Source organism: Emys orbicularis, chromosome 4 (assembly GCF_028017835.1).
Source record: "Emys orbicularis isolate rEmyOrb1 chromosome 4, rEmyOrb1.hap1, whole genome shotgun sequence".
NCBI lineage: Eukaryota > Metazoa > Chordata > Testudines > Emydidae > Emys > Emys orbicularis.
In genome coordinates this window covers 141,733,956-141,759,145 of record NC_088686.1, presented here as the reverse complement: position 1 = coordinate 141,759,145, position 25,190 = coordinate 141,733,956, and the positions used below count along the sequence as shown (strand labels likewise).

At 46.8% G+C, this 25,190-nt stretch overlaps 1 protein-coding gene across 1 annotated transcript in view; it reads right to left on the bottom strand.

The window, feature by feature from the left end:
• Positions 1-22,762: 22,762 nt before the first annotated feature.
• Positions 22,763-25,190, bottom strand: part of MDM4 (MDM4 regulator of p53) — a 30,757-nt gene continuing 28,329 nt past the window's right edge. The window contains exon 11 of the mRNA XM_065403208.1: positions 22,763-23,917. Coding sequence (XP_065259280.1) covers positions 23,363-23,917 — 555 coding nt within the window. The 3' untranslated portion in view covers positions 22,763-23,362. The remainder of the gene's footprint in view (positions 23,918-25,190) is intronic.

The window sequence follows — 25,190 nt, the reverse complement described above, 5'->3', positions numbered from 1 at the left end:
ATCTTTTGTCCTTGCTTCACAACAACATCTCGACTTGTTTCATTAGCAATCAGTATAGTCACCTTTTCCTGGGCTTCAGCAGGTAGGGTTATGACTCCACTGGGGCCCAGCACTCCTTCCGGGAGCTCTCCTTTAACTGGCTGCTCTACCATTGCTAATGCCCCTTTACTGCCTTTCAGCCGGATACTCATGACAAGCACTTCTTGCTCCGTCCTTGCAGGCACTACTAAGGGGGTTGTGCCCATGTACTTCAGTGCCCCAATCGGTAGCTCAGATGTCTCCTTTTTAGCACCCTCAATCTTCCTATAGGCTTCAGCACAAAGCGTATGGATCATCAGGGTATTCAGGTACTGGTCCCCAGCCCGTCGTCTGCAGTAATCCGCGAGCACCTCGAAGAGACTGGAGTTGGTCCCTATCAGCACAGACACATCAGAGGTCCCTTTAGAGTCAGGGCATATTAATGCAGCTGTGTCCACCTCTTCTCTTACCCCAGCAACCTCCTCTGGGAATTCCAGGTGCACTATGACATACCCTTGGTAGGGGTATTCATCCATGCTGAGGCCACACAGACCAACGCCAGTCAGTGGCTGTATAGGCAGGTTCCTAAGCATCTGTTGGTAGAATGACTGAAATATAATAGTCACTTGAGATCCAGTGTCAAGCACGGCTTTACACTCCGCCCCTTCAATCTTCACCATGACCTCTGCTCGAGGCCCTATCAGTCCTGCGGGGATCCCAGCTGGACGGTCTTTTCTGGGGGAATCTTCAAATCCTGCAGGCCTGGGTGGTCCCCGTCCCCGGACTCTCTGGCAGCTACCGGATCTCTCCCAACTGATCCTCAGCTTTCCATACACTAAGGAGGGGTTTTCTTCATTATGGCACTTGGCAGCACTGTGTCCATCCTGACCACATCGGTAGCAGAAGAATTGTCCTTTCCCCCTTCGCCCAGGTGGGATGGTGGCTCTAAATGCTGACTTCTCCATCGCCACAGTCAGAGGCTCCTTATTCCTGGAAGTCTTAGCTCAGTCAATGGTGCTTTGCAGTTCAGCTATCTGTTCTGTCAGGACCTGAATTTGTTGGGCAAGTTCCTCTGTGGTGCTCACCATCAGTACACTGGCCGTTTGCAGTGGTGTTGTGCCGGCTGGCTCCAATGTTTGGGCTTCCCAAAACTCGCTGGCAGCCTGCCTTTCTTCCTCTTCTCTGACCTCCTTTATCAGCTGGGAATAACTTGGGGGATGTTCCCGTCGTTCTCTTAGCCGGAGATGGAGTAGAATCGGGTTCTGATACTGAGCTCCTCTTACAATTTGAGCCAGTCTGGTCCGATCCATCTGTTCAGCAGTCACTGCTCCCCTCATGACAGCTCTCTGAAGCAGTCTCTCCAGCCTCTGTATATAGGCTGAAATCTTCTCGCCAATTTGCTGTCGGGAATTAAGGAACTTACAGTAACTGTCTTCAGGGCCCTCTACGCTCCCAAAGGTATGATCAAGGGCCTCTAAGCAGTCCTTCACACTGACCCCAGGGTCAATGAGCTTCAGGGTGTGAATCACATCTAATGCTGGGCCACCAAGGCTCTCTATTAGACATCTTCGCTTTTCTGCATCAGGTACGGCCCACTCCTGCAGCATTTTAGTGGTATGCTCCAACCAGGGTTCGAACTCCTCTGCCCCAGCAAATAATCTTAACTCACGACAAGAGTTTAACATAGCCTGGGACAGCACAACCTTTTCCAATATTTGCCCCAGTGCTTTTGCCCAATCATTGGCTGAGGCTGCGGCCCCTGAGCTAGAGGCTGCAGGGCCGGGGCCCAATAAACCTGACATATTAGCCATTATACAAACAGTAATTTCCTCAAAATATAACCACAATTGTTTCCCAATGCAGTGGAACACTCAACAGGTGCTTGCAAGGGGTACTGACCCAGGGAATCCCGGACGAGCCCCCAAAAATGTAACCCTTTTGCCCATCTAAGTTGGCAGCAACAAGGGCCGGGTTCTGTATCTAGGGGTTCCGTTTCAATAACGCAATGCAAAACCAGCTCGAGCCCCCACCCAGTGACCTGGGACAATTACATACCACCCCCTGGGTACCTCTAAGAGGCAATACTTCCCCTTTCGCAAGCACGGAGTCTGAGTGTAGCAGAAAATGTTTAATAACATGAGGTAAATGACATCAGCGTAAAATTGGAAAAACACCACAATCAGGATTCATAACACAAACCATGAGCAAAACCCACCCCAGCAAATTGGGCTGTGTCCTTTCCCTTTGGTTCTTGAATCCAGCAACCCAAAAATTACCCAGAGTCCCCAAAGTCCAACACCCCCAAAGTCTCTTGGGTCCAGCAACCTCCCAAAGTCCCAAAAGTCCAACAACCCCCAAAGTTTCTGTCCCTGGTCAGTGCAGCCCCAGAGTAAAAGGGGGGGGGGGGGCACACAGGGTGTTAAGGGGCACCTTACGTGATCCGAGGCTGGCCAGCCGTCTGTTTCTCCGTGGGGGTTCCGCCGCAGCCTTCACCACGAGCCAGTCCACTTTCCTGCCATCCCACGAACTGCTCCGCTCTACAAGCTGCTCCGCTCCACTCCACTCCGCTCCGCTCACTGACCTGTGAGTCGTTCCAGCCGTCCCCGCAAACAGCTCCGCTCGCCGTTCCTTGGGCTACTCCAACCGGCCCCGCAAGGCTCCGCGCCACTCGCTGCTCCTCCAGTCGTCCCCACAAATTGCTCTGCCAGCTGCTGAGCAACATAGCTTCAGGCTCCCCCACTAGTTAACACAGCACTCAGTGATCTCAGCTCTTAATAACATCAGCTCTTTTGTGATTTCAGCTCTTAGCGATTTCAGCTCATAGTATAGTAGGGGAGCCCCAGTGCTGGTGCACCATTGGCCCAAAGTGAATTCAGCTCAGCAGCCTGTAACTAGACTCCTAATGGAATCAAAGTTGGCTCTGACATTCAACAGTGGAGAGAGGAGATGGTGCAATTGGTGTTTCAAACCCTCAGAGAGGGCCCATCCCATCAGGTACAAATACCTATTCCCATCCTCTCTCAATTTACTGGGTTTTGTAACCCATGCCCCTTGTCAAGCAAGTGCTACTTAGGTAATGGTGAAGGACTCACTCAGTCTTTCTGTCATACAACAGTTCCACTGGCCTTGATTCACAGAATCAGGGTAACAAAACTTTATTCTTCCTGCCCCAATAACAGAGAAACTGGGGATCCCACACCAGCCAAAGTAACCACTTTTAGTTGCTGTTGTTTCATGCCAGGCGAGTGGGTGTGCCTATGCAAACAAGATTAGCCCCTGGAGTTCTTTTCCACACTCGCCATAATTCACCACCAGATGTCAGGGTAGAGCTCATCCTGACTCTGCTTACACGTACGCTGTGCACTTAGGTAGCAACTTTCATGCTAAGAGTCTACGTTGCTTTGCCATCATTGTTGACGTCTCCTAATCTCCTTCCCCCATGACGCAGTCAAGCATCACCGCCATCTTACAGATGGGGTAATTGAAAAGCTACATCACTTGCCCAAGGTCCCTGTTAAGAGCCGCACAGAGGAAGCCATTTATAGTGCATAACAAGATAGTTTATTGATCCAACAAAACCCAGGAACTATACTGTCAAGCTGTCTGTAGTGACTCAAGAGCTTGAGCACCAACCTCAGGGCAAACTGTTAGGAACCAGGGCACAAACCCCAGATTGGTTGCGAGTTGTATACTTAGATTTCACCACCCAAGTGTTAAGTTTAAACTGCTCAGGCATTAAAACAGCCTAAACATGGAGTCATACATAGTCCGCTTGGGTACTCCAATCTATCTCGCCACCCAGATGAATGTGCCTTTGTGATAGATGGTCCCTTACACCAAGAATCTCAGTAATAGGTTACTCGCAGTCCCAAAGGACCAGTCATTTACCCCAGGTCAATTGCACCTTAGATCTCACACCAAAGATAACGATCTAAAGATTTATTAATAGGAAAAGGAAACAGAGTTATTTACAAGGTTAAAGCAGGTAAACATAGATACACAAATGAATAACAATCTTTAAGTTTCAAAAATAGAAGCACATATCATAAGCACATCCTCTATGTTCTTTAGGGCTAACCCAGGCTACGCAGCTGGGAATCTCTTGCTTGTGCCTAGAAACCTTGCCCTCCAGAGTCCAAGCAGCACAGAGGTACTCAGTTCCTTCTGTGTGGGGGTTTTATTCCCCTTATCCCGTGTGCTCTGATTGGCAAATTCAGCTGATGGGAGGAATCCACTAGTATGACACATCTTTATGGGCGGGGGGAAGAGCAGAGGAACAAAGGTCTTTTCTCCTCTTCCATGTCCCACAATAGTCTGTTTAGTGTTGATGGACCTTCCCTCTTGGGCAGTCATAACACCTTCTGTTGGAGACTGGCACTTCACACTAGTTAATGTCTCTCTCCTGTCTGGTGGCTTACACAGTCACAGAGGCTTTCACGACAACCGCTCAAATATTACCTTACAATATGGGATACAGACGTTGTTATAAGTGAGATTAATGCACGCAGCAACTCACATGCGTTCAATAAAGTCTAAACATATGCTTGTAATCCTAATACCTATTTTAACAATATTAACACTCAGGTGAGCTAGACTGATTCCAGCTGTGTATTTTTTCCATGTTCAATTGAGGCATGGGGACCTTGGCATGAGCTGGCATCTGGTCTGCCAGCGTCACAAATACTATATATTGTTGAATGGCATCTACCAGCACCATATTTATTAATTACCTACTTACAGATATAGATCGCTCTAGGAACAGCCCCAAAGTGAATCAGTGGTGGATTTAGAGGGGCTAATGCACTGGACTGGAGTCAGGACACCAGCGTTCTAGTCCTGGCTCTGCAATTTATTTCCTTGACAACTTCAGGCAAGTCACGTCACCTCTCCATGTTCCTTACAATCCTGTCTATTTAGATTGTAAACTCTTTGAGTCAGGGATTGCATCTCTGTGGATGTGCCCAGTGCAATGGAGCACTGATCTAGTAAAACATGGAAGGAAGATGGGTGGATGGATTAACTGTTTTGTTTTTTTTAAAACTTGGACAGCAGCCTTTTAATCGGGAAGAATTTAACTATAGCTGCTGCTTCTTTAGATGCATTTCTGTGAGCCAAATACATGGGCATATAGGACCCAATCCTGCAATGTGCTGCATGCCTCCTGTAAACTGCAGCACTTGGGGAGTTGAAATGGCCTCAGCATCGTTCCAAGAGGTGTTTGATACTGTGCAGGATCAGGCCCTTAAGCCCTCTCCTGCCTGAATTACTGATGTGCCGTTTTAATCTGCTGTATCAGGACATCAGGGGATAATTATACTGACCCTGATGGAAGCAGAGATTGTATTCTCATTTACAGTGGGTGGAGAAGACATAAACAAGCCAAGCAAACCTTGAACTGGGCACCTGGCTCTGGGGCTGTGAAAACACGGGGCTGAGCCTCACCTTAATTGATTACTCTCGTTATAGCTGGTATGGCAACACCCATTTTTTCATGTTCTCTGTGTATATAGATCTTCCTACTGTATTTTCCACTGCATGCATCTGATGAAGTGGGTTTTAGCCCACGAAAGCTTATGCTCAAATAAATTTGTTAATCGCTAAGGTGCCACAAGTACTCCTGTTCTTTTTCCTGACTTCTCAATGCTTAGACATGGCAGTAGGGACAGTTCCCAAACTTCTGTCAGTGTTTTGTCTAACAAAGCTGAAATGGTCACCCTCGCTTGGCTTGCTCTTTGTTTTAGTGATTGTTCAGGCTGTTATACAAATACAGTGTGGCTGGATGGATGATATGCTATAGAAATACCATAGACGGTGTATCAGCGATTGTGTTCCCTAAGTTGAAGGCAATTTCAGTATCTTGTGCAATGGACCTATCTCCAGTAGGCAACAGAGATGGATGGGAAATGATTGGTTTTTGCCTTTGAAAATTTCAGATGAAGATGGAACATTTTTCATTTTCACCAGAAAATTTCCAGGAAAAATGTCTAGTCATCATCATAAAATAAACAAATAAAAACAAAATTGAAAAATCACACATTTTTCTTTTTTGTCAACTGAAATCAGACAATCTGACGTTTTAAATTGACAACTGAGGTGTTGGAAGAGTTCACAAGGCAGGGTGCAGCAGAGCACCCAGATGGCAGCACGGCTCATCTGATTTCCCCAGAACTGTAGAAATATCAGTGCGGGCAGCGCTCGTGGGCAATTTCTGGCTCTGCTGTCCTGGTAAACTCAGCAGCCGGCAGCCCAGCCTGCCCTTCCTGTGAGTCTGAAAGGAGGAGGCACTCACGGTCCAGTGTTCCCTGTATTGGTGGGACTGGAGGCAGGAGTCCATCCACAACCCACATCCCCACCTCTGGCAGCACGCAGCTATGCAAATTGTAAGCCTAGCCCTGCTGGGGACTGCAACCCTGGATCGCAGACAGAACCAGGAAGCACAGAAAGACAGCAATATGAAAAAAGCCATGTGTCTCCTATTTGAGTTTATAGGTAAAGGTCCAAGCTATTTTTTCTTTGATCTAAACCCATTTCACACACCTCTCCCTGGAACACAGCTGCAGGCAGCCCTTTCTGAGGGACAGAGCTGCAGCTCTCTGCAAAGTCCTGCAAGGACAGGGGTGCAGGGCTAGCTCCCTTAGCAGAGGCTGGGACAGGACAGGAGAGCTGTGGGGAAGGGAGAGGGAGGGGTAGCTATTGCACTGTGTTTGAACTGGCATCTCCTGTCAATTCAGAGTGTAGCTGCTGGTCTCTGCATGGGGTCCCATCTAATCTAGTCTCAGCCTGGGGAGGGAGGTGTAGGCTTGCTGTATAGAACACCTGGGTTATATTCCCAGCTCCACCACAGACGCCCTGTGCAACCTTGAGCATGTGGCTCCTGGGAAGTGACAGAGAAACTGTAGCTGTGGGAACAAACAGCGTAAAGTTTTTATACTGCTAGGTGCATCCTTGGCTGGGCAGAGATGGGCTCCATGTGACCGTAGCCTCCCCATGCAGATCAGCCCCTGGGCTAGGATAGAGGAGGAAAGCAAGGCAGTTGGCAGATCCCCGGGGGAACCACCACAGTTGTGAGGGTTCTGGGGGGTATGTGCTGCTGGGGGATGGATGGATGGATGGATGGAGACTGAGGGGGCCCCAAGCCCAATGAGAAGCTGTAACTGCCATATCCCTGGAACGTGACTTCTGCTGCCCCACATGCAGCCACCCTGGTGCAAGCCCCCCTGGGGAGCAGCCCAGAGACAAGAGCTGTGCTTCCCTCAACCCATGACATTATTCAGATGAGGGGATGGGAGAAGTGTTTTCAGTTGCCATGGTAATGCTGCCTTGCCAAGCTGAGCTTGGGGCAGCAGTGCCACCTTCTGGCCGAGCGGAGCGACTGAGCATGGGCAATGCAAGGAGGAAAGGTCTCCCCGTCCCTTAGTTCTTCTTGGGGAGAGGGGCTGGGTGCTAGCAGAGATTTTCCCAAGCTACGGTGGTCCCCCACAGCTCATGGGTGTTTGGAGCCAGGCTCTGGCTCAGCCCAGTGTGGAGCTGGGCCTGTGCTGTGAGATTTGGGGTCAGACTTCCTCAGCATTTGGATTTGAGGGAGCTGGGTTTGAGGCCTCAAATAAAATCAAACCATGGTGGAGGATGAACCAGGCCGCCTTCCCCAGCACTAGCTGCTCCTTTAAACGATTCTTGGCCTCTGGGTGGAGGATGGCACATCCTCCTTTACTCCCAACAACACCCACAGGCATCCCTGAAGGACTGAGCTTGTGTGGTTTCCAGCCCTGAAGTCTCCATTGCGCTACGAAGGGCACACTTCTTAGCCAGTGTCATGCTGCACAGATGAGTGGAACTTGGCCTTGGCTTTTGGATCCCGAGGCCTTTAACAGGGGAGAGATACTGAGCAGGAGTGGAAACAAACAAAAAGATAATCGAGTGACCAAGCATCCTCGACTCTGGCTTGACTAAGGTGGCCAGAGATGTGATGCGCGCTGCACCCAGCAGCTCCCGCTGTGACAACGATGGGCAGGTTTTCAGATCAGTTCAACGCCCAACCTGCGGGGTCGCCAGTCATCCAGCTGCTTGTTTAGGTGCCTAAATGAGAGATGAGTTCTTTGGAAAATCTGGCCCCACGTCCACGCCTGGACATCTTGGATGATGATTCTCCCCTCCCATCCCACAAACCCCAGCTGGAATCACAGGCAGACAGGTGTGTTCTGGAAAGCAAAGCCCCGCCACGGGCCCATGCTGGAATCCCTGTCTTGGCAGCATGCCGCTGCTGCTGGTATGTGTTATCCAGACACTCCCTGCACAGATTTATCAAGGCAGTATAGGAGAGAGAGAGAGAGAGAGAGAGGGTGTGTGTTTCAGACCTAATTTACAGATTGCTCTGCCAGAGCTAGGATAACAAAGCACTTTAAAAAAAAAAAAACTAACAAGCGAGGCTGGTTTGAAGGCCCAGAAGAATTACCAATGCCCACCTAGTAAATCTTTAATTAAAAGAGGAAGGGAGCAGAGAAGCAAGTGAGTACAGACGAGATGGTAAATATTTAATCTGGACACAGTCATTACACTACCGCGATCGGAGGGGGGGAAAGATGGATGAAAGTGGCACCTATAGAACATTCAATCCTGATAAAGTCACAGAGGAGATAAATAAAACATCCTGCTGCCAGCAAAGACAGGAATAAACCAATACCTCCCAGCAGCTTGATCACAGCTGTCCCAGCAGCAGCTCTTAGGGAAAGAGTTAGAAGAGGAGACTGAGGACAAGTTAGGGGCCACCTGGGGCCTGATCGCCCTGCTAGCAGCAAGGGCATGGAGCGCCCACTGAAATCCGTGAGACTGTAGTATGAGCTCTCGGCACAACCCCTAGAGTGAGAGATGGGGAAGTTTTGGAAACCAGGAGGGGTAGCTTACAATTGTCAAGGGAAAGGAGAGTTCGAGTGACGGGGCCTCACTTTCTGGACTGTCTCAGGGTCACCCTTTGCTCCTTCATCACTGTCAAGCCACTGTCGTGGCTTAAGAGTGTGAGGACCAACCTCGGGGCAGACTGCTAAAAAGCAGGGCACAAACCTTCCATCTCACACGAAAGACAATGCCTGTAGCCAATCCTATAACAAACTAGCTAAAGATTTATGAACTAGGAAAAGGAAATAAGAATGTTATTTACAAGGCTAAAGCAGATAAACATACACACACACACACACACAAATGAATTAGTTGTAAATTTCAAAAGGTAATAGAGGCTTTTGTAATAAGCAAGCTCTATATATCCCTTAGGGCTAACCCAGGCTAAACACTGGGGATCTCTTGCTTATACCTCGAAAACCTTGCCCTTGAGACTCCAAGGAGCATAGCAATATAGTTTCTCCTTGTCAGGGATTTTTAGTCCCTTCCCCCTTCTCTGAGCTGTCAGTTCAGCTGATGGAAGGAATTCACTTGCTTGTCTCCTCTTTATGGGGGAGCAAACAACAAAGTCTTTTGTCCTCTGATGTTCCACTGGTGTTGATGGGCCTTCTTTGTTGGGTGGGAGATACCTCCTGTTGGAGACTAGTATTTCACAGTAGACAATGCTTCTCTTCTGTCTAGTGATTTAGAGTTACAGAGAATTGCAATGCAAATGCTCAATTATCATCTTAGGGCTTGTCTACACTTACCAGGATCGATGTGCGGCGATCGATGCATCGGCGGTCTATTTAGCAGGTTTAGTGAAGACCCGCTGAATTGACCGCAGATCGCTCTCGACTCCTGTACTCCACTGGATCAAGAAGAGTAGGGGGAGTTGACGGGAGAGCGTCTCCTGTCGACATCGCGTAGTGTGGACCCCGCGGTAAGTAGATCTAAGCTACGTCGACTTGAGTTACGCTATTAACGTAACTCAAATTGGGTCGCTTAGATCGACTTTCACGCATAGTGTAGACAAGGCCTTACAATATAGGATACAGCTGTTATAAGTGAGATGAATGCAGGCAACAACTTACAAGTACTCAATAAAGCATGAGTACATTTTTATAACTCTAATACCTATTGCAACAATCCTAACACACAGGTGAGCCAGAGTGATTCCAGCTGTGTATTTGTCAGTATTCAAGTGAGACAGGGGGACCTTGGCATCAGCTGACACCTGCTTTGCCAGCGACAGTCCCCTGGTGCCCAAACTGCATCTGCAAATTAGTATTATTATTAGAGTAGCTTCTACAGGCTGAGATCGGGGCCCCATTGTGCCAGGTGCAGGACATGCACAGAGCAAGGGTCTGTCTACGACAGCAGCACAGCTATGGCGCTGCAGTGTTGTCGCATAGACACTTCCAACATTGACAGAAGGGCTTTTTCCATTGATGCAGTTAATCCACTTCTCTGCGAAATGGTAGCTAGGGTGACAGAAGCATCTCCTGTCGCCCTAGTTGTGTCTACACCAGGGGTTAGGTTGACCTAACCACGGCACTGAGGGTGCTAAATTTTTCACAGCCCTAAGCGACGCAGCTAAGTCATGCTAATTTTTTAAGTGTAGAGCAGGCCTAAGAGACAGTCCTTGCTCCAAATAGTTCACAGTCAAAATAAACAAGTCAGAGAAAAGATTATGATCCCCATTTTACAGGTGGGAAATTGAGGCCCAGTGAGATTAAGTGACTTGCCCAAGGCCACAATGAGAGTTGGTGGCAGAGCCAAGAATTGACCCTAGATCTCCTGAGTCCCAGATTTGTCCATTTAGACTATAAGCTCTTCAGTGCAGGGGCTGTCTGTGCATCTGTACAGCACCTAGCACCACAGGGCCCTGATCTCAGCTAGTAATAGCAGTAGTAATAATTGAATTCAGTGGCACTTTGGCTAAGGACTACAGAATTTGGCTTGTAACGAAGAGCCAAAAAATGCAAGTATTAACTCAGCAGGAGGGACCGCAAAAGGTTTATTTTCCTGCTGAGGGAGCCACAGGGGGGGGACTATAATTTAGACTGTAATGATTTTAAAGTAGGCCAAAAACTTTAGTCTCACCTCTAGCAAGAGCATTCCTTTAATATTATTAACCTTGCTGGAGGGGAATATACTCCAGCACTTGCAATCTCTCCCTTGGTACTGAAGGAGTGTTTGATCAGACTGAATGGCTTTTTCGCTTCAAGGTGTTTGAACATTTCAGGCTTTGAGACCCTTTCACAAATTGGATTAAGTTGCTCTAGACCTGCTGTCGGGCTGCAGTTCACCTGCCCTCATCCCCCAGTACTCGTACACACTGATCTCAATCTCTCACTCACGTTCACGCACACACATCACTTTCATTCAATGAGACTTTACTGGCATGCCAAGCTATGGAAGTGCTACCAAAGTGTGTGGGGGGGGGGGGGGGGGGGAGGAGGGAGGGTGACGGGGGGAGAGACAGAGACTCACTCAAGTATCTGTCAGAAATAGTTCCCTATCTGTAAAATGGAAATAATAATCCTTCTTCTAGCTGTCTTTTCTGTTTCTCTTTTAAACTCTCTGGGGTGGGCACTGGTTCTTGCTGTGTGTCTGACTGCGCCTAGCACAATGGGACCTGATCTCACTTGGGGTCACTGGAATGCAAACAACAATATTAGTTTGCAGCTTCCCACCAAGTGTATTTTTTGCCTGTGGCTTTGGCTACAATTAAAACCCCTCCCTGGTGGATTAGAAAAGGTCAGCGCACTGGGGATGGGCTTGTGATAGAAAGGAGAGTGCTATAAACTACCCATCTCCAATTAGCATGTCACTAGTGCAGCCAACTGTTGTACCTCATTTTTTGCCGGCTGCACCTTCCAGCCCTCTGCTAATACCCTAAGCAGTTGTGCTGCTTCAACTTCTATTCCTAAGGGTGCCTGGCTCTGCCATTGTTTAGGATCTGGGTTTGTGTTGCAGGCTAAGATTAGACAAACATAACACAACCCTCCTCTCTTGTTTTAGCATCTATAGGGAAAGACTTGCTGTCCGTTAACACAAATGCAGATATCACCCACAGACTACAGTGCAGTTAGTAAATCGCTGTAGCTCTAAAACGGGGTGTTTGCTGACACCAGAAACCAGAGAAATGCAGAGAGGGGTGGTGCCAACATCAATCACACAGCTATTAATGCAGCTACCAGCTGGGAGCATGAAATACAACAGGAGGCAGAAGTTTTCAGAAGTGCATTTTGCTAACCTGAAGCATTTTGTCACTGAACACGTCCCTTGCCCTCTGTGCCACACCCACTGTTTACTTAAACCACTGGAGAGCTGCACGGCCTTGCAACTGGACCTGATTGGTTGCAATGAATGCCCTATAACTGGGACACTCAAAAGAACCTTCAGGCATGGAGCAAGCACACTGGAGTTATTTATTTCTATTGCAGTACCGAGTTGCTCCAGTTGAGAGCAGGACCGGGTTATAGGAATTGTAAACAAACATAGTAAAAGCTTATTATCGGCAGGAGAAAAAAAATTATCCCCATTTTCCAGAGGAGTGAACTGAGGGCCTGGCCCAGAGACCTGCAATTGTGGCCCAATTTTCAAAAAGAGCTCAGTTCCCATTCAGGCACCTAAATAAAAGCCAGCTGGTCAAACCTGCCCAGAACTCTCAATGATGTTTTCTTTTGAAAATGTGTCTCCAGCTGTGGCTCTTCGGACATCCTGAAAATTCTGGCCAAAGCAACATGCCCGAGCTCAAACAGGAAGTCTGTAGCAGAGCCGGGAATTATACCCAAATCCCAGTTCAGTGCCTTAACACCAAGACCATACTCTGACTTGGAATTTGGCCTCAAACCTTGCAAAATTGAGTGACACGTTAGTAACCTGCCAGGAGCCTGAAGGCCACACTACATTGGTTTAATTTTTAACATCAAAACTAAATGCGCACAGCCACCCTTGCTCATCCTTGAATCTACCCTGTCAGATAAATAGACATTACTTGTTAGGAGCTGGCCAGCAATATTAAAAAAAAGAAAAAGAAAAGCCCACAACTGATGAGCTTTCAGCACCTGCTTCTGTTACAGAAGGAGGTCACCAGTTAGCCACATGTTGGGCATCCCAAATCTTTATGAAAATGCTGCTGGGATACAGTTATGCTCCAACACCAATCGAAAGGTTAATGTAGGCTTCTCTTTAGCAGCTTAAGGAAATCTTCCCATTGTCAAATATTAACATCTGAAGGGGAATTTTCAGCTCATTGCATCAAAAGCTGGATTCTGAAACCATCCTCAAGTCAGCCTCACCTCACCTTATGGCAATTGTTCTAAAAATCTAGTGTAGACTGCATTATTACAGCAGGGTGTTCACATTTCACTCCAGCTGGGCACTGAAAACAGATTAGTCAGTTTTTCTTCTAGGTTAGAGAGGCAGGATGGTTTTGTGATTAAGGTTGTGGAGTAGGATTTAGCAAATAGTAATGGCTAGCTTTTATATCACGCTTTCCACAGATCTCAAATGCTTTCCAAAGGAGTATCATCCCCATTTTACAGGGGAAACCGAGGCACAGAGGGTAAATTACTTGCCCAAGGTAACAGAGCATGCCCTGCCAAGGAACAGATCTGAGCCACAGTCCAGTGCACCATCATCTAGGTATTTGATTCCTGGTACTGCCACAGACTGCTGGTGTGACTTTAGACAAGTCACTTAATCTCTCTGTGCCTCAGGCTCCCAGCTGTAAGATTAGAATTCGACTACTCTGCCTGTCTTGGCTGATTAGTGTGCAAGCTCTTCAGGGCAGGGATGGTCTCTTACTATGTGTCTGTGCCGTGCGGTGCCCAGCACAACAGGGCCTGCGCTCAGCTGAGTTCTCTGCGTGCTACCACAATACAAATAATAGCTGCTTTTGTTTACTTACTTTTAATGCTGGGGTTGCAAATTCTGCTGGGAAAGATTTAAATCCCACCCCTATAACTGAATTAATTAAAATTAAACAAAACATTCCTACTGAACTTAGGTCTTGTTGTTTTGGAAACAAAAATCACAATTTGGGGGCTTTCAGTTCTCTTAAAGCATTGGTCACCTTTCCGCCCCCAAGGGTAGGTGAGACACAGGGAGCGATGGCCTTTCTCACCCACATCTAGTCCCTGCTTTGGAGGGGGAGTCATGAAACCGGGGAAAGAAGAGTCCCACGCAGTCTCTTCCTTCCCATTCACGCCTGTTTTCCTCTGGAGACTTCGATGGTGGAGATTGCGATAGGGCTGTAGCATGGTCCCCTCCCCAATTCGCTTCAACCTGGCATGCCAGCCAGCCAGCCAGCTTTCCTGCGGCAGTAGCCAGCCCAAAGACTGTTCCCTCCTAGGGAGGGCCTAGACTCCGCACTGCATTGGCCTATCTATATACCTGTATTAAAGAGCAGAAAGCAGCCAAAGGCGCCCATGGAAAGCAATGGGAGTTTTGCCACCCGTTTCACTGAGCAGAGATCAGGCTGTAAGAAGCACACGCTGGTGTTCGCTTACAAGGGCTTCTTTGGTGTTGGAAACACTTGGGTGTCAGTGCAGAGAGAGGCATGAGGTCAGCTTTCAATGGCATTATGAATTGCTGAGTGGGTGGCAGTGCATGCATTGTGTCAGCATGTTCCTTTTCAACAATATTCTGTCAGAGACAATGGTTGCTTTTCAGAGGGCCAGGCTCTGCCCTCGGTTACACCAGTGAAGAACAGGAGCAAATCCACTGACTGCAATGGAGCGACTGGCTTTTCCCCAATGTACCTAAAAGTAGGTTTCCACCAGTTTTAAGTGAGCTTTCCTGCATGCCACTGTTGTTGTGAATCGTTATTTGTATTAAATTAGAGGCTCCAAGACTTTGTGCCAGGTACTGTACACATGTATAGTACAACACGGTTTCTTTCCCCAAAGAGCTTGCAATGTAGACAGACAAGACCGACAAAGGATGGGAGGGTAAGCGAGAGGCACAGAGCAGTAGCAGATTCAGGAATTGGACTGAGGTCTCCCGTGTCCCAGTCCAGTGCTTGATGCGCTACAACTCACGCTATGCAAGAAAAGCTCCCCTTCTCATTTGCTAAAATGCCAAATAGCACCACTCCCAAAAGAAAAGTATCATGGCCCTGTCTGTAAAGAGGATCAGATGCCAGTTGTTCGGCTGCTCTTAACATGATGTGAGCACACGGAAAGGAACTGGATGCATTTACTTGACAAGTCCTCCCCTCCAGAAGTCAAATGGAGAGGTGAACAATTCCATTTCGCTCTAATAAATTTTCTCGCTTCATTTTAAACAGAGAGGATTTGTTTTGTCCGCGGGGCTCTCCTGTGACAGATAGCTGCTATTCAACCAGGGGCAGGTAGAGATGAGGAGGAGAAATCTCACCAGCAGAACATAGCTTATGGGGAACAGAACTGACGCATGTTCTCTGAAATCGATTCTCCCTGCCTCTGGCCAGCCTGGTCTAAACATCTGGACAGCTGTAGACACGAGGAGAGTGTGCTGCTGCATAACTCCTCGTCAGGGAAAGCTGATGGAGCTAGGGGAAACAGGAATGCTAAGGACTATTCAGGGTATTGTTTACAAGTAACAGAGGTCACTGGTGGCAGGTGTGTAGGGTCCACAGCAAGGGCAGAGTGAACGGGCAAGAGAACACGACGCAGGCACAGTCCAGTGTGATTTGCCTGGTGAAGAGAGGTGCAGACGCAATAGCAGATGGGAAGGGCATTTCTACTTAAGGATGGTTCCATTCTCTCTTACCACACACTGCCCGAAACCCGCATGCAGAAATGTCAACGGCAGCTCTGCATACAGGTTAAGGGCAGTGTCCCACCCTCTGTGTGCAGGTGCCAGCAATTCTGGGGGGAGGGAGGCAAGAAAGAGCAGAGAAGTTTTTGCCATCATGTAAAATGACAATTTCTCTTGACCAGAAGTGCACACGGGGCTGTGAGGAGTCCTCTGGAGATAGGCAGGAAGGCCCCTTACAGAGCTTGGGTTTTTATCTTCCCACTGAAGGTCCTGCTTTAGGCTGCAAGCAGAGTCTTATGAAATTCTTGGCAGAGTGCAGAAAAGGCTGCATTAGGTAGAAGACTGTGCAAGTGGATTGAGTATGGAGATCCAGAGGCTCTCCCTTGTAAATCGCTGGTTTGTGAGCACAATTACTGCTCTCTGACAGCTGATTGGTGCCTGAAATTGTTGGTGGTCATAGCCTGTTGTTAACCAACAAGCGTTCATTAGGAAACCAACACTGCAAAGCTCCCTTCCTGGCAACGGTCAATGACTAAATGGCAGTGAGGCATCTGAACTATATTTTTACCCCCAGGAAGTGGTCCTTTTGGCAGAGGACAGAGCACGGTATGATTTAGGCAAGCTTCCACCGTCCCATGGCTAAAGAACTGTCTCCAGTTCTTTTATTCCGCCACCTTTCACCAACACCAGTTGCATTTATTTTTCGTAGGGAGCATTCCATCTGCGGTTTGTTATGAAGCTGCATCTCCTTCTGGGCCAGTGACTAGTGATAAATCACCCCCAGGAGTTTTTGACACAACACACGTAGTTGAGTGTGTGTATATATGTGTGTGCATCTGGTTAATTTGTGTAACACGAGTCCCACTTGCTTTTCCCCTTCCCTGACACCTGTCTGTCTGTCCTTAGACTGGACTGTCTTTTCCTGAATGTCTGGAAAGTACAGCAGGGATGCTACCACAAATTATAATCATGTCACAATAAAAGCACAGTGGTGCTGTTATAGCCGTGTCCGTCCCAGGATATTAGAAAGGCAAGGGGTGGGGACGTAACATCTTTTATTGGACCAACTTCTGTTGGTGAGAGAGACAAGCTTTCGAGCTACACAAGCTCTTTCTGAAAGCTTGTCTCTCTCCCCCCAACAGAAGGTGGTCCAATAAAATGTTACCTCACCTCCCCCTTGTCTCTCTACTAAACCCACATGATGTCTACTAGTGTCTTTATAGTTTTATCGAGTTACACTCACAGGAATAGGAGATAATAACCCTAATCAAGTGGACTGCATGTCCCACAAACAGTTAAACTCTACTCTTGCCACTCAGTGAAGCCAGTTTTAATGTAGAGTTGGAAGCTGAATAGGTTTCCCAATACCTAGTTAGGTGAAATTTACATCGCCATGTTCTATAGAGGAGTATGTTTCTTTTCAGATATCTAAGCTTCCTCCATGCCCACCCACTTACAAATGGACAGCGTTCCTAACATCTCAGGTTAGGCAAATCTCTCTCCCCACTCCATTCTGTCTCAGAAGGCTCAGGACCAGACTCTGATCTGAATTACACTGGTATAAATCTGGTCTAACCCCACAGTATTCAACAAAGTTACCAATTTGAGATGTGAATCTGGCCCATACCTCCTGCCCTAACCAGCCATAATCACCTGAGTTATCTAAATGGTACTCTGTACCATAGAAAGTCTCAGGGTGCTTTTTCTACACTTTGCTCTAGTCCAGTCCAATTGTTTCCAAGATCTTCTCATTTAGTCTCCCACAGTCACAAGCAAATAAGTTACTCATAGAAAACAAGGAGGTCTTGAGCTGCTGAGGATTTCTTATTGATCTGTTAAGCTGCACATGTACACACACAAAGTGAAATAAATGAGGCTGCTATACTGGTAACAAAGGTTTTATTTAAGCTTTGCCGAAACACGGTACAAATTAAAAACTAAACCTAAGTTACCCTAGCACAAGATTTCAAGTGTCAAGTTTATTTTGCATGGGAAACAAACAAGTCATTAATTTAGTTCGACCAAAGCATGGTAAAATAGTGCAAATATAAATAGAGTATTTTGGTGAGCATTATGCTACAAGTAGGGAGCATGTATTCCATAGATATTTCACTTTTCCTGGATGAAAATACATTTAGGTGCAAAACAGGGGAAGAGTGCTTAGGGGATTTAGTAAGAAACTACCTTTTCTGGAAGGGAATCGGTCTTTCTATTGTTATTCAAGAGCATAAAACGTTCCTGCTACCCACACAATATTTCAGCCACCTTCAAGCACCTTCTCAGATAGGTACACGGGGGTACTGGAAGGATTCCTGCTTGCACAGCACCTTAGCTCTTACAGCACTTTATTATTATTAGAGAGAAAGGTCATCACCAATAATTTGTAAACAGTCTGATTACAAACAGTTAAGAATGAATGAGGAAGCTGCCACCTTGAAAGTTGAATGACAGTTTGGGACACAGGGAATGTATGGGAGCAGGAGTCATTTTCAAAGCAGTTGTATTATTTTAAAATGTATTAATAGTAGTTTAACATGCATAACATTAAGCAATTATTTTTTAGTAACAGGACGTCAGGCAACTGTACTGCTTTTCATATGTTCAGCTCTCCTCTCTGGCCAACACTTTCCAGCCTGGGCTCCAAAAGGGGGCACCGCTCTAAAGAGCCAGAGTTTCAGAGATGTTGAGTATCTCACAACTGACACTCTAGTCAACAGGAGATCCAGGTGTTCAGCAGCTCCGAAAAATCAGGGCACTGATTTAAGGTGCCTAATTCTGGATTTAGGTGGCTAACTTTCTGGTGCCTTTATTAGCTTCCCATCTGTAAAATGGTGACTTCCTTTTAAAGCGCATTGAGATCTATAGATCAAAAGAGCTATACAAGAGCTAGGTATTTTATTGAAATACTTTGGATCCTGTCTCTGCAACTAAGGCATGAGAACAGACTTCCTGTTGGGAAATGTCAATAGAACGGCAGCTCTGATTGAATTAGGGCTTGTTTGTACCACTCTAACTATACTGATATATAGCTATACAACCCTCTGAGGCCTTGTCTACACGGCCACTTTACAGCGCTGAAACTTTCTCGCTCAGAGGTGTGAAAAAAACAAGTTTCAGCGCTGTAAAGCGGTAACGTAGACAGTGCACCAGTGCTGGGAGCCGCGGTAGCTACTCCCCTCGTGGGAGTGGTTTTTTCTCTCTCCCAGCGCTGGGGCCGCGACTACACAGCCACATTAAAGCACTGCTACGGCAACGCTTTGACGTTGGTAGTGAACACATACCCCTAGTGTAGACACAGTTACACTGGTGTAAGCATCTATGGGAAGAGGAATAAGATACACCAGTCTAAGGTACCTTTATACTGGTATACCTGCATCGACACTAGGCATTGCACCGGTATAACTATTTCATGGGACAAAAATCATACCTTTAAGCAAAAGTACAAAAAAGAAGCTGATGCTTCTGAAATACTACTCTTATATTTGCTACAGAATAAAAATAAATCTCCGAACTGTCTAACGTTCATTGTGGCTTTCCTTTGACACAAGGGGATTTCCACTTAGACTCCCCATAACTCTTAGCCACTGAATAAAGGTAAGTATCTCAAGCTTTGTATATATTACACACCTTAACAGGGTTTCAGTAAGGATATTATATCCCCAATAAATTGTACTTTCAGGTTTTTTGGTCAACATAGACTACACACTTTGTAACACATTCGGTCTGAAAACTATTCAAACAGAACCCTTAACAAAATGCACTTTTCGAGGCAACAGGGAAAACAAAATTCACAGTATCCAGAAGATGTGCTTTCAGGTCTACGTCCAAGCATCCACCTTGCCGAGCGCACAAACATCCAAAGAAAGGGAAGGCAGCTAGCTGGTAACTAACAGTTCCCACTTCTATACTATTATAAGGATACCCTGCTAAATCTACTATGGCCCAAAGGAAGGCTAAGGTGCGTCAGCTTCATTTCAGTGACCCTTCAGCAAGGAAGCAACAAGTGCGCTTCAGATATGGGGCCAGAACCCCCAATGGTGCAGGTCAGCATAACGCCACTGACTTCAATAGAGCTATGTTGATTTACACCCATCGGTGATCTGGCCTGTTTGCAAAACAATATTGTGAAACTGCAATTTGGTGCACTGCAGCTTAACTTGTGGTTTAAAAACAAAACTCATCCCATTTGTACATGTACGGCAAATAAAATCAGACACAGTAATCATCACACAGTAAAACAACGTCAAGTCAATATAGCTGCAGAATCACCAACAGGTTTGGTGTGCTTTTGGCAGTGATAGCTCTGACCCCACACATCCCATCTCCTCCAATGTCCCTGCAGAGGAAGAATACGCTCAACGTGGTTTTGGTGCTGCTGGGTTTTGTGACTTCCCCGGCAGATGTAGACTCACAGCTGGCTTGAGCACATATGGTAAAGACTGGTTTTTGACTTGAGAAGGAAAAAGTTGCTTTGAGAACCACCTGAAAGAGTATCAAGTATTTAGCGGCATGGAATGGTTCCCAGTTCTGCTTAGACTTGCTCACTTTTAGCTACCGATGTACTGCTAGTCAGCTAGCACATCCAGTACTGGCGCTGTGCTGGTCAGCCTATGCCCAGTAATAGCGCTTTCTAACTAAAAGCCACAAATCAATAGGGAGAGAGGAAAAGCTTGGATTATAGCCACGGAAAAGAGATCCGTTCCCCTCTCATCCTCTCAAGCTCAAGATTAAACCAGAAGAGAGCCACTGCCGCCTCTGCATACAACATAGCTAAGGCTAGGTCCACACTACCCGCCCGATTCGGCGGGTAGAGATCGATTTTCTGGGATCGATTTATCGCGTCTCATCTGGACGCGATAAATCGATCCCAGAAGCGCTCCCCCGTCGACTGCGGAACTCCTGCTCGCCGAGAGGAGGAAGCGCTGTCGACCAGGGAGCTTGCCTGCGCCACGTGGACCCGCAGTAAGTAAACTTAGTTCAATCTAGGAAACGTCGACTTCAGCTACGCTATTCTCGTAGCTGAAGTTGCGTTTCCTAGATCGATCCCCCGCCCCAGTGTGGACCAGCCCTAAGAGGGTACTGATCAGTCCATGCTATATATTCTCTCCTCCCTTCCCATTTGAAACTTTGGAGATAGAGCTGCTTCAGCAGCAGAGCGCTAAGCACTGCTCTGAGGAACCTTGTGGGGTGCCTGTACTTGCTTTGTGTGTCTACCAGGGAGATGAAGGGAGTTAGAAAGACTACGATAAAAATACTAGATCAAAAAGGAATGTAGCTAGAGAAGAAACTACAGTTCTTTGTGAATAAGTAAAGCCTCCTGCAGCTTTTCAGGCCCAGTTGAACTGTACACCCTCAGGAACTCTGGGCAATAAGGCTATCATGTACAGCACAAGTTGCAATGACTGGCAGTGATGGTTCAGAAGGGGGAGGCAAAATCTTCCCCAAATCACATGCTAGAGACAGGGCAGTCTAGGTGGCTCAAGTAATAGGAATCCCCATCCAACTTGCACTGGATAGACAGAAGGCAGGTATGTGGATCTTAATAGTTAGAGGGTAAACACCTGGTAGATCAAATAATCCACCTCTTTGGAGGAGACCACACTCTTCACAGCAGAAGACACAACCCCACAATGTGTATTCTATTGACAGAGAACTACGGCTTCCCCGTGTATTGAGCCGCTACACCGAATGCACATTTCTTGGTATTCAAAACAGAGAAGTGACAAAGAGTCCACCCTAGAACTATTTTAAACAGGCCTGGACAAAGCCTTGGATAATACATTGTTGAGAGCAACCCTGTGGTGGCCAAGGAGTGCTGGGCTAAATGGGATCTAACAGGTGTTGGCCATCTTTATTTTTCTAGGTTTTTATTTATTTTAAATAAGAAGGAAATAAAGCAAAGGTGCTAAAAGGAGTGTGTGTTTTGAGGAGGGATGGGGGTAAGTAAATTCACTTTACATAGTGAGCTGTAGTTATAGCTATAGCTCTGCAGGAGAGAAGGGAAAGTGCAGCAGGAGAAGGGCGATATACCTGCTTTACAGCCAACTGATATGCATAGACCTATAGGGGCTTGATCTAGCCTGGAGGAGACCCTGCATTTGGTAAGATCGTGTGCTTTCATAGCACTGTCTCCTCCCCTTGGACCCTGCAGATGCCTCTGCACATGGTCCGAGGTCCATGCTGGGGAACAGGATCGAGACAGGGCAGGCCAGAGGAGAGCGGAACAGGGCTGCACAGTGATTCTCCACCTGCCCAGTGGAAGTTACTCAAACCCTCGGGGGTCCCCAGGGTAGCTGTGGCTGTAGGCGGGAATCTCTGGTAGTGTGGGTCCAGTGGAATGTGAAGGACCCTGATCCCCTACAGATCCCCCAGGTTTGAGGACAGGCACTCCACAGCCTTCTCCACATGGGGAAACCCTGATCAACCTCCACAAGGGACAAGAGAGGATGCTCTCCTTGAGGCAGCCTTCAACCCCTGGAGCTCCTTCCTGCAGATGGGGGTTGAGAAAGATCTGGGCAGATACCTAGGATGTGCTCTTTAAGAAAGAATTTAACAACAGTTTAAAACTACAAATTCTAGCGGCCGATGGACCCTCTATTGCACTGTGCAGATAAGAATACCGCAGAAGGATTCTGAGAAGCGTTAAAACCTATAAGAAACTAAATCAAACTGAAGAGGGTCCAAATGTGACTAACACCACGCAACAGTTCCTTAGATAAACCAGCTGTCAGGTGGCGCACTCAGATAAATGCCTTATTTTTCAAAATTGCACATTCGTCATTAGTGAATCTCGCCAGCACTTTAAATAGAGACTTTTCTCAAATGATAAGACAGCTTAAAAAAGGTAGGGATGCAGTTAAAACAGCTGTAGGTGTGAGGGGCTAATTATGAGCATTAGAATGCTCATATATACACGCACAACTGCTGTAAGTGCACACCTAACCGAAGGGCCAGATCCTCAGCTGGTGTCAATTAGCATTGAGTTGACTGAGCTATGCCTATTGGCAGCAGCTGAGGAACTGGCCCCCAACACTGTATCTTAGTTAAAAGGGACCTCACCTTGCTCTTGCATGATTGCTAAATCATACAGGGTGGTTTACATATTGATTAAAAGTTGGGGAGGTTTGTTTTTCATTAAGGATTTTGGGGAGTCTCTCAACCCGATCTTACAAAATACTGCAGAGAGTTAGAAGTCTTGTAACCCCCGTTCACCATTACTCTTCTGAGAACTGATCCTTGGAGAATCCAGCGTACATATGTGTACACACAGACACACTCTCCTCCCACCCCTGTGCTTTCTATTTTCAGGTACTGCACAGAGTTTAGCTTACTGCAGAGCATACAACCAACCAGAGTTACATATTTATTTATTAACCATCTGGCTTCTGCAAGGATCAGTTATGAAAACAAGACCATCCAGGGGAAAGCATCATCTCTAGACCCTGGAAAGTAAAGGATTCAGAAATTCTAAAACCTGGGGCAGATGCTACGGACAGATCAGTCAGGCCCCAGGAACGTAAACTGACACTAAAAACCGAACATTGTTTCATTTCATTAAGGGGATTCCTCAACTTCCTTTGTGAATTTGAGACCCCTGTTCTTTAGCTGAGTTATATGGTTAGCCTCCCTTGCAGCACCATAGACACTAACGTAAACCTTGTGGCAGTTGTCCCCTGACTAGTTACCATTTAAGTCCCTGAAGCACCTTGCAGCGGCACAGCTACCCCGTGAAGATTCTGATCACCATCTGGATTGGTTTCTTGCACACTGGACATGGCAATCTCCCTTTCTTCAGCATTTTCGCACATTTGAAGCAAGCCACTAGGTGAGCAGACCTTCCATGGACAATATTCCCATCCCGCGGCCTCTTCTGGCATAGAAGGCAGGGATTCAACAAATTTTTGATATTCTCTTGGCATTCTACTTCTTCTTCCTTTTTGTGTTCACCAAAATGCATCTGTGGCTCCTGGTCCTTGCATTCTTGTGACAAACCCAGGGACTCCATAGAGCTGCCAGGGTCTACATGGGACTCGCATTCACCTGTGTACAGATCTTTGGGTCGGCAAACTGGAGCAGACACGGTCCTTCTGCAGTCTGGGACATCGATTCCCTCATCATCCTTTTTGCCTTGAATAGTATCAATGGTGGACAGAGAGAGAGAATGAGCTAGTTTGGGGCAATCCGAGTACCAGTCCTTCCGTAAGGCCCAGCAGCGGTAACAGTACCGTTTGACTGGAGAGTTAAACCTCTTGCATTTGGTGCATTGCCAGCAGTCCTGAAGAATGAATGGAGTAGACAAAAACAAGAGCAAGTCAGTGCATTCTTGCTAAGGCTGCTTTCCTTTATGTGCAGGAAGCAGCAAAGAAGAGGAATCAAGAATGGCAGCGTGTCAAGGCTAGCAGATGCACGATACACAGTGGCAACTTGGAGAGCCTCAGAAACATTTCACCTTGCCCATAACACCTACAGACTCACGCCCTCTGCTTAGGAGTTTACTTTGTCTTTTCTCACCTCTCAACCTTCGTATCTTTGGAGGAAAGTAAAGTTCTCATTCTGTGCAGTTTATTGAAATTTAAGTGCCCCACTCTAAATTCAAGGGTAGATAGCTCCTTGAATTGGTTAGAAGTGTATTTCTCAGAATCATTAATTATTTAGCATCTATTGGATCTATACAATTGATAGTGGCGTACTTGATTACCCTATATACCAAAGGCAATGGCTGCTCAAGTTTAGAGCTATAATTCAGCTATCCTAGGCCAGGGACAATCCAATTTGTCAAGCCAGCACAGTCTAGAAAAGTGTGCTCAAAATTTTTTTGGCTCTGCCAGCTGCAAGGAACAGTGTGATATATGTTTTCTGACATACAGCAAAACCCTCCAAAGAAAGCCTGCAAGGATTGGGGAAAAAAGAGCACAGATAATAGAACATAGCTCTGGTGTCAGTTAAGATACACTGGGAAGGATGTCTCTTGGAGAAGAGTCAAAAGGGACAATTCTTTTCCACATGGTTCAGAAACTGAAGGGGGAAATGGGGAAGAAGGATGGATCTGTAGTTCAAGTGCTAACTAGGCTGTGGGTGACCCAAGTTCAATTCCTGCTCCACCACAAACACCTTTTGTCACCCTGCACAAGTCACTTCATCTCTCTCTGCCTCAGGTCCCCATCTGTAATGTGGTGATAACAGCACTGCCCTACCATGGAGGGGTGTTGAGGATAAATACATTGAAGATGGTGAAGCACCCAGATGCTACTGTGACAGGAGCAACTAAAACAGATTAGAGTGACAACTGGATTCTCTCTCCATCCTGGGGACCACCTTGAAGCAACCAGCAGTTTAGAAGCTGGCTTGGAGTTCTCAGGATACAGTGGAACTCTGATTGGAATACAGAATACTGCAGCAGCATGTTTTTTTGATATGACTAACTCTGATCTGGCTATTTCATTGGCTACTGGGGGCTTAATTTATACTTCTGAATCTTCATTAAGGATAATATCCCAGATTCCCTTTCAGACTGCAATACAGAGTTGGCCCTAGAAAAGTGTGCAAAC